At 54.4% G+C, this 15,506-nt stretch overlaps 6 protein-coding genes across 6 annotated transcripts; 4 read left to right on the plus strand and 2 right to left on the minus strand.

Annotated features, from left to right (window-relative positions):
- Nucleotides 1–927: 927 nt before the first annotated feature.
- On the plus strand, nucleotides 928–1,674 carry MAM_00256 (transposase; the record flags this gene model as incomplete). Its single annotated transcript, XM_040819055.1, has 2 exons — nucleotides 928–1,285; nucleotides 1,376–1,674. 2 exons carry the CDS (start codon nucleotides 928–930, stop codon nucleotides 1,672–1,674), a joined length of 657 nt encoding a protein of 218 aa, XP_040682320.1.
- Nucleotides 1,675–3,856: 2,182 nt separating this feature from the next.
- Nucleotides 3,857–5,439, minus strand: MAM_00257 (citrate synthase 2; the record flags this gene model as incomplete). The annotated part of the gene is made up of 3 exons (XM_040819056.1): nucleotides 3,857–4,352; nucleotides 4,410–5,284; nucleotides 5,392–5,439. 3 exons carry the CDS (start codon nucleotides 5,437–5,439, stop codon nucleotides 3,857–3,859), a joined length of 1,419 nt encoding a protein of 472 aa, XP_040682321.1.
- Nucleotides 5,440–6,289: 850 nt separating this feature from the next.
- Nucleotides 6,290–8,045, plus strand: MAM_00258 (isocitrate lyase; the record flags this gene model as incomplete). The annotated part of the gene is made up of 2 exons (XM_040819057.1): nucleotides 6,290–6,590; nucleotides 6,652–8,045. The coding sequence occupies 2 exons, from the start codon at nucleotides 6,290–6,292 to the stop codon at nucleotides 8,043–8,045; spliced, it is 1,695 nt and encodes a 564-aa protein (XP_040682322.1).
- Nucleotides 8,046–8,347: 302 nt separating this feature from the next.
- Nucleotides 8,348–9,363, minus strand: MAM_00259 (short-chain dehydrogenase/reductase family protein; the record flags this gene model as incomplete). Its single annotated transcript, XM_040819058.1, has 3 exons — nucleotides 8,348–9,001; nucleotides 9,080–9,218; nucleotides 9,317–9,363. 3 exons carry the CDS (start codon nucleotides 9,361–9,363, stop codon nucleotides 8,348–8,350), a joined length of 840 nt encoding a protein of 279 aa, XP_040682323.1.
- Nucleotides 9,364–10,305: 942 nt separating this feature from the next.
- MAM_00260 (glutamine synthetase) lies at nucleotides 10,306–11,912 on the plus strand (the record flags this gene model as incomplete). The annotated part of the gene is made up of 3 exons (XM_040819059.1): nucleotides 10,306–10,726; nucleotides 10,843–11,824; nucleotides 11,882–11,912. 3 exons carry the CDS (start codon nucleotides 10,306–10,308, stop codon nucleotides 11,910–11,912), a joined length of 1,434 nt encoding a protein of 477 aa, XP_040682324.1.
- Nucleotides 11,913–14,167: 2,255 nt separating this feature from the next.
- MAM_00261 (extracellular trypsin protease) lies at nucleotides 14,168–14,822 on the plus strand (the record flags this gene model as incomplete). The annotated part of the gene is made up of 3 exons (XM_040819060.1): nucleotides 14,168–14,431; nucleotides 14,540–14,713; nucleotides 14,799–14,822. The coding sequence occupies 3 exons, from the start codon at nucleotides 14,168–14,170 to the stop codon at nucleotides 14,820–14,822; spliced, it is 462 nt and encodes a 153-aa protein (XP_040682325.1).
- Nucleotides 14,823–15,506: the final 684 nt, after the last annotated feature.

Consider the following 15,506-nt stretch of genomic DNA (forward strand, 5'->3'; position numbering starts at 1 on the left):
CCAGATGATCGCTGGCCCCTTGCCCCGCCGCCCTTCCGCCTGAGCGCTCAACGCCGTCTTGGATGTTTGCTTGTGGCAGTGCCTTTGGAGAGCTGTCGCTGGTGCCCTTGCCTCGCGTCAGTCACACTTGCGCAATTCCACACCGGAGCCGACCTATTCTTGCAGGTAAAGTGTCCATGAGAATGGCACAGGGTCGCTGATCTCCGTTTCCTGGCTGCAAAGACTGGGCTGGGGCTTGAGGTTGCTGGGCTGTGCTCACTGCTCACCATTATGCAATTATGCAACACGAGACCGTACTCGGTTGTACTTTGGTCTGTTGACGTGGCCGACCTGCCCACCCTTGATAGCGGACTGCTCCTTCCTGTCCCTTCATTTCATTTCGAATCATCGCGACAGTGACTCGACGGTACCTCGGTACATTGTACGTACTTGCCTTGTCTCGACTCGGAATAATTAGCTCACACCAGATTGGCTCCGAGTACTCCGTACTCGTTTCATTTTTATTTTATTTATTTATTTATTTTTTTGGCCCCTCGCCCGATCCGTAAACCCCTTCTTGCCCCCTCTCCTTCCTCCCTTCCAGGCGTCCACACCCGCCTGCCCCAGCACCCCTAGCCCCAGCATCAGTCTTCCTCTCCGCCTTTTCCTCTTCTGCCATCAAGCGCGCGAGTATTTGAGGCTTCAAGTGGCCACCTCCCACCTCTTCCACCTCACCCATCATCTGGCCATTTCCACCATCAGTCCGGGCCATCATGGCCGACTTGGCTGTTCTCTAGCATTTGCTTTCTGCCCAAGGCTTCTTCGTCGTTGGTTATTCTCTACAGGCCCCGTGCTCGTTGCTCACCCCCCTGGCCATTGTCCCATCCCTCCATCCACCCGCGTCATATACCCCTTTGGACAACCCCAGATACCACACATCCATCCCAAATGCCCAAGTACACCGAAAAAGACTTGCAAGAAGCCGTCCGTGAAGTCCACCAAGGCACTTCACAACGCTCAGCTGCTAAACGATGGCACATCCCACGGGCAACGCTGCAAGACCGACTCAATGGTGGCATTTCCCATGCTGAGGCCCATGAGTGTAGACAGCGTTTCTCACGGCAGCAGGAGAAGCTGTTGTCCCGCTGGATCTTCCAGCTTGTTGCTCTTGGCGTTCCTCCGACCCAGGGTCAGTTTGAGGAATTCGCAAGTCGCATCTTGGTAGTTCATGGAGACAGCCAGCCATTGGGCAAACACTGGGTGCAAGGGTTTCTAAGACGAAACCCTGATGTGAAATTAGTCAAAGGTAAGCTTAGTCACAGCTTTTGTAATAAATTTTGGTCTTGCTTATGTTGCCGAGTCCGGGACAATGTCTGATGCGAAGCCACATGAACAGGGTATCTATTTTCTACTCATCCGTCAGAACCTGAGGATGCTGTCTGCATCGCGCCATCCCATCAGTCCAGGCGGGCACGACTTCAGGAGCCGACATGCACATCAACACGCCAGATGGAGGGGCAGCAAATTTCCTCAGAGAATGATTTTCATGAAGAAGCCGCAGCAACTTGGGACTCTTATTCTTACATGGATCACGATGCAGAAATCTTATTCGACAGTGAAAGTTTGGAAACTCCGGACTGGATCGAGCCATCCGGGCCATACTTAGAAGAGTACAACTTTCCTCTCCAAGAATGATGACTCACGATGACCAAATACCCCTGCCACCTCAGCTTGTTTCTTCTCGGCGCAAGGTGTTAAACGGGCATTTTGGCGGCTACTGGTCTTTGCCAGTCACCCTATGATGTGTCATTGACGAAGCTGGACCTTCAACAATATCTCGACAAGCTATGCCCTTTCGCTGGTTCCATTGACACAGTCCTATCAGTACGTGCTACTCTGCGCTGTGAAGGACTCGGGGAGCGGTTGGAGATGTCTTCTGTCTCTTGGCGTTGGTGGTCCTAGGCTGCAAACTGCTGATCGCCAATACAACCCTTGATAAGACTCTTTCCGGTCGGTAGTATTTACCAAGGAGGAGTTGCGGACAGCATGTTGGGCGGTTTGGTCTGAAATAACAATGCAGGCTTTGATCTTGTGCCATGTGCCGACGTGACTGTTTTGATGTGATACGAAAATATACTACACCAAGGGCCCGACTGCAGATCAGATGAGAGGCGCCATCAGTCTTCTTGAGCCGTGGGAAAAGCCGTGGATTCATATTCATTGTTCTCGACAGCTCGAAAGTCGTGATTAAGACACCCCACCAGCCAATCTCGTAGGCCAATGGTCTTACACCATGTTCTGTAAATTCTCTTAGTATGCTATTTATTACATGGAGGTCCTTCGCCCTGGTTCACCACGGGGTTCTCGGCCACTTTGTTTCGGGGGCCTTGCATTTGCGATCTGGGGCCGTCAGGACAGTTCCCGATAAACCCGGACAGCCCGAATCAGGTTCCCTTGAAAGCACGATTGTCCAGGGCCGTTACGGAGTATGCATGTGCCAAATGGCTTTAACGCAACCAGACTGATTACGGAGTACTCGGTTCCGATAAGACGAGCTAGCAACGAAACAGCGTCTCGATTCACACTCTGGACTATTCTTTCGTGCAACATTGGCACCTCTTTAGGGCCTCGAAGGCTCATGGCGCGCCTCCCCCACCCAGCGTTTACTTCTAAGTACCTAGGTACTTAAGTATCTAGGTACTCCGTACTTAAAGTAAGTGCATAATGCAGTGACTGTAGGCAGCAGAGGAAACACAGGTGCGATGTGGCAGTTTGTATCCCACCAGGTGTCAGTACAACCATCACCAGCTAATTTTCAAGCAGACTTGGGTACTAGTTACTTGACTGTCGGCGTCCGATTGGACTTTCTCCCAAATTTTGCCCACGACCCCTTCGAGGGCTCTAATGAGATGGTACACAAGTATCAATTGGACAAGCGATGAGAGCCTCGCCTACCTAGGTACTTAAGTACTTAATTTATCTGCACCCTTGTGCCTCCTGTGTCTCCTGACGGTGTCTCCTGACGGCGCAGTGGCCAAAGGGTCGAGCCACGCACAACCTGTGCGACCGTGCGAGGCTCACAACGGCCCGGCGCGCTGGTCCGTAACAAATCTCGTGATGATGAAAAAGGTGGTTACATGGCAACAGCGTAAAAATCGCGCGACCGAATAGATCTTGTACAGTCAAGCGAGGGGCTTCCGTGCCGGAACAGCGCTTTCCTATATATAACTTGCAACTAATACTTTGCGTACTTAAGCAACTACTTTTATCTAGTTCCCTTCTAGGCTTTCTCCTAGACTAGATGCTTGCCAAGGACTGGGCTTACAGACTGCGGTATGTACGCATTACGAGTATTAACCATGGCCTTGGGGGAGAAAAGAAGCCTGAGTCCCTGTACATGACTACATGCCTGACCTCGACGACGCCCCGACATGGCCTTCGAAACGGCGGTCCTGTGCAATACCATATACCTGAGGTGTCGGCTCGAGTGCACAACAATACTGTATCAACAGCAGCTAGTCGCCTTCAGGCCGCTTTCTGAAGGATTACTTGGCAGGTTGTACCGGAACAGAAGACCTCATGCCCATGGCATTACGATATATCTCCTGTATCAAGTCTAGTGTGACAAGGGGTCATAAAGGACTTGGAGTAATTCAACTGTTAGGCGCACTTTGATATTAAAGATGCTTTGGGTTTCGACAAGGTCCTCACGCCCGCAGACTTCTATTTATGCAGCACCCTTCTGCCCTAGGTCCCGTGATTACAGCCCTTAGGTGACCGTGTGACCAACGTATGACATCTAGTTCCCATTCATCTAACCAACGTGCTATTTGTTCAAAATAACTCCAATCTAGCCTTCAAATTTTAGTACCTTTTTTTAATGACCCTCAACCTGCTTCAGGAGGCCCTCAAGGTTGATGCTCTTGGGGCGCTCAATCGGCAGACCAAGTGCACGGTCCCAGATCAACTGGGCCAGAGGACCGAGACCACGGGACACGCCAAAGGTGGCGGTGTAGTACAGAGTCTCATGGAAGCCGTAGTGGTGGAATAGGACACCGGAGCTGCTGTCAACATTAGGGTAAGGGTTCTTCGTCTTGCCGTGCTTCTTCAGGACCTCGGGAGCAATGCGGCTGTTCTTCTCAACCAGCTGGAAGACGGGGTCCTTGGCAATCTCGGGACGGGCAGCGGCATAGTCCATCAAAGCCTCGAATCGGGGATCGGGCTTGCGAAGCACGGCGTGGCCATAGCCGGGGACGACACGGCCAGAGTTGAGAGTGGACCACAGGTAGTCATGGACATCCTTCTCGGTATACGTGGCCGGGATGGCATCCTTCATCTGAAGAATCCATCGAAGAACCTCCTGGGCAGCCAAACTAGCAAATTGTTAGACATCAAGGTCACTGGTGAACGATGAAGGAAACAAAACTCACCCGTGGAGGGGACCGGCCAGGCCTTGGAGACCAGCGCTGTAAGAAAGGAACGGATCGCTAAGAGCGCTACCGACAAGGTGGGTGGCGTGGGCAGAGACGTTGCCACCCTCGTGGTCTCCGTGCAGGGCAAGATAGAGACGGAGGAGATCTTGGAAATTCTCATTCTCCTTGCCGGCCTTGCCGAGCATAGCAGCAAAGTTGTAAGACCAATCCTGCTCGAGGTCGACCTCTGCAGGAAGGGCACCACCTCCACGGTAGGCATTCTGGTAGATCTTGGCGGCAATGGTGGGCAGCTTGGCTAGGAGAGAAATGCAGTCGTCAAAGGTAGGCTCCCAGTAGTCAGCTTTGTTTAAGCCGGCCTCGTACGCCTTGGCAAACTTGGATTCGTAGTTGAGGGCGGAGACCGCCATGGCGAACTGGGTCATGGGGTGAAGGTCCTTGGGGAAGTTGTCGAGCATCTTGGAGACAAACTCGGGGATCTGAGCCTTCTGGGCCAGCTCGCGAGAGAAGACGCGAATCTGGCTGGTGGAGGGGACCTGGCCGGTGAGGAGAAGCCAGAACATGGCCTCGGGAAGCATCTCGGTGCCAGTCTTGCCCTTGGGGAGGACCTTTTGGCAGTCCTTGATGGTCTTGCCGTGGAAGCGGATGCCCTCGTTGGCATCGAGGACGGAGCCTTCCCAGACCATGGCTTTCAGGCCACGCATACCGCCGAGAGTGTTCTCGATCTTGACCTCGCCAATGGTCTTGCTACCGTGAGCCTTGACCTTCTTGAGAAGCTCACGCTTGGCTGGAATGACCTGCTTGAGGGTGGCCTTGAGGTCCGGCTCGGCGGTGGAATAGCCGCGGGCGCCGAGAAGAGCGGCCCGGGTCAGAGGCTGTGCCGTACGAAGTCAGCTTGATGCGCGTCATGGCATTGGGGCGATGCGGCATTGAATGGCAGCGACTGGGCATCAATTTGCTGCCATTGTTGGCGCGGTCGTACCTTGAGAGAGCCTAAAGCCCGAGTAGAGTTTCTCAGGTTCAGAGCCATGGTTGTTTACGCTCGGCTATGTGATGGCAGAGCTTGCAGGATCTATCTGTCGGCAGGTCGATTAGGCTATACCACGCCAGGCGTAACAAAAGTACATGCAATACAATGAGGGTGCTTCAGTCTCCTTTGAGCTTACCAGAGCTATGAGAGAGAAGGTAGAAGACTGGATGCAGGTCTGTTAGAGAAAAGATGGCCGTGCAACGTCGAGGGAGGCTGACCAGAAGGTTATGCCGAGAAGCCTTGGTGGTGACCAGTGACCATCCACCAGTTGCCCGCATGTGGAGAACGGATGCACATGCCATGATGCAGCAATGGAGCGGAGCAGCCGTCGTTCCTTCCCCGCCAACCACGAGCCAGACAGCAAGTGAGACAGCCGAGGAAAGCCGCGGGAGCGCGGTCCAACGGTTCGTGATTTTGTCATGTCAGCCACTCTCCGCCACATGTCCGCGACCAGTTGAGCTCTTCACCATCGCACCAGTGCTACGGAGTAGCTGCATCATCAGTCGCTTTCTCCCGAGTTCCGAGCTACTCCGCAGGCTTTAATTACAAACCCATCATCAACTGCTTAGCCTGCATTTGGATACCAGCGAAAACAATAGGGCAGTGGCAGTGGCAGTGGCAGCGCGTTGGCTTTTCGTTTTGGTCATCGTCCAAAATACGCAGGAAAGGCTGGGGTACTTGATTCCCCCAACCCGCCAAGCCACCCTCTTCAGACGTTCGTTCATTCATCATCGCCACCATGCTGCGAAGAGCTGCAGCCAGATCCTGTAGGCGAGTCTCGCCCAGCATCAGTCCCCGAACGACTGTGTACCGCTCGACAGCTATTCGTGCCATTTCCACAAGCGCCACCATGTCTGGCCCAGCTGGCAATCCCTTCTCGCATGCCATTCCCGCCGCCGACTCGTTCCAGCTGCTGCCCGAATCGCGAAAGACGGGTGAGGCCGAGGATGCTCTGTACGAAGCCCAGATCAAGGAGGTTGAGGCGTGGTGGACTTCTCCTCGGTATGCCGGCATCAAGCGACCCTATAGTGCTGCCGATGTCGTCACGAAAAGAGGCACCCAGAAAATCTCATACCCCAGCTCCGTCATGGCCGCCAAGTTGTTCAATCTGATCCAGGAGCGCCAGGCCAAGGGCGAACCTATTCACACAAGTACGTCTTGGTGCATGCATCGATTGACCCTGCAAGCCTGGCTTTACTAATCAGCGAACAGTGGGTGCCGTTGATCCCATCCAAATGACACAGCAAGCTGCTCACCAAGAGGTCCTGTACATCTCCGGCTGGGCTTGCTCGTCGCTGCTGACCACTACCAACGAAGTGTCCCCCGACTTTGGTGACTATCCCTACAATACAGTCCCCAACCAGGTTCAACGTCTGGCCAAGGCCCAGAGCATGCATGATCGCAAGCAGTGGGACGCTCGTCGGAAGATGACCTCTGAAGAGCGCGCCAAGACGCCATATATTGACTATCTGCGGCCCATCATTGCTGATGGCGACACTGGTCACGGGGGTTTGTCCGCTGTCTTGAAGCTTGCCAAGCTGTTTGCCGAGAATGGTGCCGCTGCTGTGCATTTTGAGGATCAGCTTCACGGTGGCAAAAAGTGCGGCCACCTTGCCGGCAAAGTCATCGTCCCCATTGGCGAACACATCAACCGACTGAATGCGGCCCGATTCCAGTGGGACGTCATGGGTTGTGAGAACTTGGTGATTGCCCGGACCGACTCCGAGTCTGGAAAGCTGCTTTCCTCTGCCATCGACGTCCGCGACCACGAGTTCATCCTTGGTGTAGCTGACCCGTCCATTGAGCCACTTGCCGAGACGATCCAGTCCATGGAGGCCAAGGGAGCCACTGGCTCTCAGATCGACATATTTGAGGCCAAGTGGGTGAAGAGCACCAAGCTGGTCACGTTTGACGAGGCTGCTGTCGCCCACATGAAAAACGAAGGTGTCAGCCAGGAAAAGATCAACGAGTACCTGAATTCCACTTCCAAAGACCGGGATATGGGCATCACGCGCCGTCGTGCTCTGGCGTCTCACTACTCCAAGACCCCCGTCTACTTCAACTGGGACGTTCCCCGCACTCGTGAAGGTTACTACCACTTTAGAGCCGGCATGGAGGCTGCCGCCAAGCGTGCGCTGGCCTTTGCTCCCTATGCTGACCTGCTCTGGGTTGAGACTGGGGACCCCAATGTCGACGTCGCCACCAAGCTGGGGCGTACCGTGAGGGAAGAGTATCCCAACAAGGGTCTGGTGTATAACCTGTCCCCGTCATTCAACTGGATGGCGCACGGCTTCACCCCCGAAACGCTCAAGTCCTTCATTTGGGACATTGCCAAAGAGGGCTTCGTCCTTCAGCTTGTTTCCCTGGCTGGACTGCACTCCACGGCAGCCATATCATGCGAGTTGGCGCGCAACTTCAAGACTGACGGCATGAAGGCGTATGTCGAGCTCGTTCAGCGAAGGGAGAAAGAACTTGGGTGCGACGTGTTGACGCATCAGAAGTGGAGTGGAGCCAGCTACATTGATGGCATCCTGGGGGCTATTCAGAGCGGCAGCTCGAGCAGCAGAAGCATGGGCGAGGGCAATACGGAGGGCCAGTTCAACTAGACTCGCTTTTGGCCGAGGCAGATATGAGGACAGACGGGGCAAGCATGGACCGGAGTTTACATTTGGTTGGACGTAGTCTTGCACTTTTCTTCCTTTCTTTTTTTGTGAAACAATCAAGCCAAAGTATTATGGCTACTTTGGCAGCTGCCAAGTTTAAGTTTATTGGATGTGACATGCCGCAGGCCAAAGAGCGCTACTGACTATGCACGGATGATTTTTTAGCCAAGTCCATAATCGCAAACCAAACATGATGTCTCCATGCCGGTTTTTCCCTCTTTGCGCGAATATAGACCCACACGCCCTCACTCCAAGGAATTCTTGGAAGCATTGTTCTGAGGGACGGCAGCAGGAGGACCCTCGGGGGTAACGTAGGCCTTGGTCATGCCGCCATCAACCACAAAGTCGTGGCCATTGACGAAGCTGGCATCTTCACTGGCCAAAAACACGACGGCATGGGCCTGCTCGACAGCCTCGCCAAAGCGACCCATGGGGAAGTGCACCTCGCGACGGTGACGCTTGGCCTGGTCGTCGCCCAGCCAGTCCTGCAGCAGCGGGGTATTGAGCGGCGCGGGGCACAGGCTGTTGAACCGGAAGCCCTCGCGGGCGTGGACCATGGCCAGCTCACGCGTCAGGGCCAGGACGGCGCCCTTGGAGGCGGTATAGGCGAGCTGGGGGGTGGCGGCTCCGACGAGGGCGACGACGGAGGCGGTGTTGATGATGCTGCCCTTGTTCTTTTTGTGGCGGCGGAGCGCTAGCACGGCATGCTTGCAGCCAAACCAGACGCCTTTGACGTTGATGTTGTGCGTGAGGTCCCAAATGTCCTCGGGGGTGTTGACGGCGTCGTCGTCCTTGGCGTGCATTATGCCGGCGTTGTTGAACATGATGTCGAGGCCGCCCCAGGAGTCGACGGACTGGACGAGGGCTTGGACATCGGATTCTTTGGAGACGTCACATTTCTAATTGAAGCTTCTTTTAGTCGTTTTGCTTAGTCGGTCATGTCGTTGACGGGCTTGGAAACTTGTGGCGGAGCGCACCCTTGTTTCGACCTTGGCCGCGGGAACGAGCTGCTTGACCTTGGCCAGGGCCTTTTCCAGCGCGGGCTCGGAGATGTCGGCCATGAGCACATTGGCACCTTCTCTGGCAAAGAGGATGGTGGTTTCGAGGCCAATGCCACTGCATGGTTGCCAAGTCAGTACGGAGGATGGGGGTGGGTTCAATGTGAATGCGAGCATGCGAGAGCATGGTGGAAGTGGACGATGAGCTGTACGCACCCGGCGGCGCCGGTAATGACGGCGTTTTTACCCGCAAGACGGCCCATTTTAATGATTGTGGGGAGAGGGGGGAAAGAAGAAGAAAAAAGACTGATACAATGTGGTGGGAATATTCGCGAGAGAAAGGAGGGAGGGCAAGAACAAGTGGGAAAGAAGGTCGACAGGAATCAGGATGGGCAGCTGCCATGTGTACAGACCTTGTTTGTGTGAGTGGGCACTGGCGGGGTTGATAAGAAACGAGTAGTCCACGTCTGTCCTGTCCTCTCAGGGCCAGCTGCTCGGTCAAGTCATGGCCATGGATGGCTGTCTTGTTACTGCCTGTTCCACGGAAAAATACGCCGGAATTGCAATACGCATCCTAGACCGTTTTAGAAGCTTGGAGTGAGGCTTGACATTGTACTTATATACTTGTCAGTCTGTTGAAACCTGCCTCGTCCAATGTTGAACATTGAAACCTCCAACCCCACCATCGCCGTCGGACTGGCCTTGGAAGCGCCGCACCAATCAAGGCGCCGTCAACCCTTTCCCAAAATCTGCATCCCAAAGCGGAAAGACAGATGACGATGCAGATTGGCTCAAAAGCCGCCCGTCTCGTGGCACAGTCATCGCAGCCGAAACCAAACCGCCTCCCTGCCCCGAGGTCGCGTGCCCTGCTTCTGTCCTGTCCTGTCCTCGAGTGTTCCTGGCTCTCGCAGCGTGCGCGTTGATCTTGAGATACTTGAGGTTCAAAACTGCCGCCCCTGTGCGCGCATCGTCCCATTCTCTCCCCACTTTGCCCAAGCTCAAGTTTCTCGTGGATATGCCTTATTAGACTAGGCTTGGGGCTGCTCGCTTGCACCCTCACACATCACCGGCTCTACGCGACAAACACGTAGGCTCTCTACCTTTCTTCCTCACCATCGACTGATGCTGGTCTGTCAACGACCGCCTTCTGCCGCCCTCGTCACTCAGCGAAAAGCGACGCGCCTTCGCGCCCTTTCCTCGTCACTATGGGGTCCGAAATCACCGCCTCCTCACTCTCCCAGCTCCTCGAGCACGACACATGTGTGAAGCTCGCCGGCCTCGACGTCGACGGCATCTTGCGCGGCAAGCTTGTCTCCAAGAAGAAGTTCCTGTCCATCGCCGCGGAAGGGTTCGGCTTCTGCTCCGTCATTTTCGGCTGGGACATGCACGACCGGACCTACCTCAAGGAGCTCAAGGTGTCCAACGCCGAGAACGGGTACCACGACATTCTCGCCATTCCCGACCTCTCTACATTCCGCAGGGTGCCCTGGGAGAACAACGTGCCGTTTTTCCTTGTCAGCTTCCATGACCCGGACACCAGGAAGCCCATTGCCCCTTGTCCGAGGGGCCTGCTGAGGAAGCAGTTGGACAAGGTGCACGCCAAAGGCTACGGAGCCATGGCCGGCGGTAGGTTTTTATTTTCTATTTTTTTTTTTGCTGCCCTCAAACAACGCGCACAAACTGGGGGAAAACGACACTGCAGATATGTGTACTAACTTGAGCCAAAAAACAAAACAAAACAGCTGAATACGAGTTCTACACCTTCCGCAACCCAAACAACGACAGCGCCTCTCCCGCCGGCTTCCTCCAGCACAACCCGCCGCATCAGCTGCCGTCCCTGACTGAAGGCATGTTTGGCTACTCGCTCAACCGGCCTGTCCACAACAAGGACTGGTACTACGACGTGTACAGAACGTGTGCCCGCTTCTCGTGCGACATCGAAGGGTGGCATACCGAGTCCGGGCCAGGCGTCTACGAGGCGGCGCTCGAATTCGGCGAGGTGGCAGACATGGCTGACCGTGCCAGCCTGTTCAAGTACGTGGTCAAGAGCGTCGGCATCAACCACGGCATCACGCCGTGCTTCATGGCCAAGCCCAAGCAGGGCCTCCCCGGAAACAGCGGCCACATGCACGTCTCCATCGTCGACAAGCACGGCAAGAATCTCCTCGCCAGGGACGACGTGGACGCCGCCGCCAAGTGGAACGACATTGCGGCCCTGTCCGACCTGGGGCGGCACTTCCTGGCCGGTCTTCTCGAGGGCCTGCCGGATGTCATGCCCATGCTCGCACCGACAGTCAACTCGTACAAGCGGCTCGTTGAGAACTTTTGGGCGCCCGTCACTGTCTCGTGGGGGCTGGAGCACCGCGCGGCTTCTATCCGTCTCATCTCCCCGCCGACCTCCAAACCTGGCGCGACGAGGTTCGAGGTGCGGACGCCCGGCGCCGATTCAAATCCTCACTTTGTATTGGCAGCCATTCTGGGCTGTGGGTGGCGTGGCGTAGAGAGGAAGCTGGAGATTCCGTGCCCGCCGCTGGCAATGGGGCAGGATACAGGCGGTGCGGGCGACATGGGCGAGCGGCTGGCCAAGAGCCTCAAGGAGGCTACGGCGCGATTCATGAGAAAAGATAGCATCGCGAGGGAGATTTTTGGTGACGATTTCGTCGATCATTTCGGTGGCACCAGAGAGAATGAGGTGCGGCTGTTTGACGAAGCCGTCACGGATTGGTACGTTGCCGAAACCGTTGACAGACACATGACATGCTTTGTGCTGACGGATTCTAGGGAAATGAAGCGCTACATTGAGACCGTGTGAGCGAGTGTGGGGTACGAACAGCGTCGAATCGGTCATGACGATATCCCGGCCGGGTAACGTCGTGTGCGTGTGTGCGTGTGTACATGTATGGCTCTATTGGCCGTGGTTCAGCCCTGTGATGCCATTAGTCTGTGGTGGGTGAATGTACACAAGAACAGCGCGTTGCGTTGCGCAGTTGTCGTAACCTCCCCAGTCTGTTTTCCTCTCTCCAACTCTCGAGACGGCCTTTATAGCTGTGATGATTGTCCTTCTGCCATGAATCAAAGCGAGCTTCGCAATCGGCACTATTCGCAGCATAGCTCGACACTCTCGGCGTGGTTCTTACTGGCAGCGTATGAGAGGAGCTGTATCTGGGCAGTCGGGCTCTTTCAGCACTCGCCGGATCATTGATCTTGCGGGATCACTCCATGATGCATGCCCCTTGGGTGAAACAGCATGAACGACGTGATTTCCAACACTTGCCGCGCCATCAGTAACCTCTATTCTCAACGCCCGTCCTTCCTCCTTCCCTCTGCCCCCTTTCCCCCTTGCCCCTCGCCACATGTCACGTCGACTGACGAAGAAGCAGGATCCTTGGATCTCCCTTACGCTGAAGCAAAAAGAAGACATCTTCTCGGTGCAAGCGACTGCCGCGAAACCCCATCGCTCATCTCACCCCCCATGGCCAAGCTCGGACAAGGGCTTGGGAATCGACGGACAGCAGTTTGCAGGCGAGATGTAGTTTAGTCGCGTCGTGTTCCTTTGCGTCTTGGCACCAACAGAGCGCGGCGCGTGCGCCACGGCCACGGCCTCGTGGCCAACGTGGCCGACCGAGGGCATATGCGACGAGGTATCCTTGTATACATTTAGCCAAGAAGCAAAGTCGGATGACGCCACGCAGCACTGCAGCTGGAGAGCTTTTCGACATTTGCGGTACCGGACGGGCAACATGGCTGGAAAATCCCGAGACAAGGGTAGGCGGTTGTCTTGAAACTGCTGAGCAGTTTCAAGACACGAGGGTAATAAATCACCAAGCCAACAAAGAGAAGGAAAAAACGGAGAAGTCATAAAAAATTTCAAACAGGGAAAAGAGAGCCGACCATGTTGCTGATTCTGGCCGACGATGCCATGTGGAAATGGAACTGAGAGGCCGCAGCATGAACCGTGGTCAAGTTCGTGTCTCGCAAAAGAAGGCACTCTTTTGCCAAGCAATTAGTCCCACTTACACGGATTCTTGTCTGGCAGTTCGCACCGACTGATGGAATAGGAAATCATGCGTCAATGCTGGCTTGCGAGCCAGGAACCCGACAACACGCGAGTTGCTCCAGCTAGAGTGCTTATTCTTATCCTTTGGCACCGGCATTTCTGGGCCCAACATGGCCACCAGATGCTTCGGGCGCCTGGGCACAGGGCTCGCGTCAAATTGCCAGGATGCGGTGTGGGATGAAATTCGGTTTTGTTCGGAAATCTATCGAGTCATGAGGGCGCCAAGACTCCCTCTGTACGCTCCGCCGAAGGCTCGAGTATTCAACCACACGCCGCGACAGTGGTGAAACGCGGGACAGGGTGGATGGAGCGGGTAAAGAGCTCTCCGTCTGTAGTCATGAGTCGTGGCATTACGTCGTCCTTGGTCGTCGGACAAGGTTCTAGGCTGATTTTGAGAAGGGGGCGGAAGTTTGAAGGGCCTCTTGAGGGGCCAACACGGCTTCTGATAAGAGGCTATTTCTGTTCGTCCTTGGTTCAGCAACAGCATCGCCCCGGATTTACCCACGGTCAGCATCGGACCCTGCCTAATATACTAGGCTCGTGCCAGACGGCTCGTCACACAGGACAGAGCGCGACGATGGCTTCGTATCTATCTTCAACCACGAATGGAGCACGTCGGCGAGGCTCCAGAGCTGCGCGGGGCCAACAATCTTATAAAGGGAGGCAAACAATTTATTGTAGTATGCAAAAGCCGTTACAGCTCGTTGTCCAGAGCGGGCCAAGTTGGTGTTCGCTACTCCTTCAAGCAAATGCCGTTTTATCTATACTGTCTTTTACAATTTGGCTTGCTTGCCACGTCTATTGTAGCAGAGAGCGTGTTGCAATTTAGCTTTTGTTATGTCATGTGTCGACTTGGGCATTTTCTTTCGCACCGTATGAGTTAGATGACGCGTAGCAGTCTTTGATATAAACTTGGTCGACCTCCCTTGCGAGGACTGTCGCTTTGGTCTAAATTTCCAAGTCATCCACCCATTCTTTGCCAACGGCCAAGATACTCTTTCATCTTCAGAATGTTTCCTAGGGCAGTTGTTTCAGCCGCGATTGCCACCCTGGCGGCTCAGATGGCAACTGCGCTACCATTAGCAGGAGGCTTTTCAAAGAGAATTATGGGAGGAGCAGAAGCCCCCCAAGGTGACTTTGAGTTTGCCGTGTCCCTCAACAATGAAGGCCGGAATATATGCGGCGGCTCGCTCATCGCGCCCGACAAGGTTCTCACAGCCGCTCATTGTGTTGAAGGCATAACGCAAAACACTGTAGTTGTGGCTGGATCGCATGTGAGTTTTCCTTTTGCAATCCTAGTCGGACGGTACACTTGCTGCAGTACCTGCATTTTATATATCCCGTAAAAAGGCTCAACTGATTCCTAACACAATACTCTATAGGATCGCCTCAACGGCCCCCATAAATCTCAAATAATGAGTGCTCAGACTCACCCCAGGTATATCCGGTCGAGGAAAGATTATGATATTGCCGTCCTGCACATATACCCAGAAATTAAAGACGTAACGCTTGGCAGTTTACCGGAGCCGGGCTTCGAAGTCTCACCTGGAACTGAAGTAAGAGCGGCCGGTTGGTATGTACAGTTGCGAAACATTTCATCTCATCGCTATTGAGCAAGTCTCTTTCTTACACTAAGTTTAGGGGAACTTTAGTTCCCACCGGTGAGATTCCTGGCTCTCCTGTGTTACAAGAAGCCACTTTTTCAATAGTGGACAGAGGGCAATGTCAAGGGGAAATAGTGGAAGAAACAGTCACAGAAAACATGATATGTGCACAGAGTGCGCAGATATCTGGACTTGGACCAGAATACCCGCCGTCGTTGATACCGGAATTGCAAGCAAGACATGCCTCCGGCCCTCGACCACGATCTCCACAAGAATTTCCACCGGGAATAGGCATTCCACAAGAATTTCCACCGGGAATAGACATTCCACAAGGACCTGCAACGGGACCAGGCTTTCCACAAGGACCTGCAACGGGACCAGGCTTTCCAGGCCTTGAACTAGGAAGCCAGAAAAATAAAACTTGTCCTGGAGATAGTGGCAGCCCCCTCGTTATTGCGAACGAACTGGACAAAAGGTCGGGCAAGACTGGCTACACGATCGTGGGTATAGCGTCATGGATTGTTTTGGGCAGAGAGGCTCCCGATGTCTATACGAATGTGGCGACGCTTATAGACTTTGTCGAACAAGCTAAACTTGGAGCACCTGGTCAGTCGGGAGGCTCCAATCAGTTAGGAGATTTGAATCAGCAAGGAGATTTGGATCAGCAAGGAGATTTCAATCAGCTAGGAGATTTGAATCAGCTAGGAGGTTCCGATCAGTTAGGAGGTTCCGATCAGTTAGGAGG

This window comes from Metarhizium album, assembly GCF_000804445.1.
Source record: "Metarhizium album ARSEF 1941 chromosome Unknown scaffold_1, whole genome shotgun sequence".
Taxonomy (NCBI): Eukaryota; Fungi; Ascomycota; class Sordariomycetes; order Hypocreales; family Clavicipitaceae; genus Metarhizium; species Metarhizium album.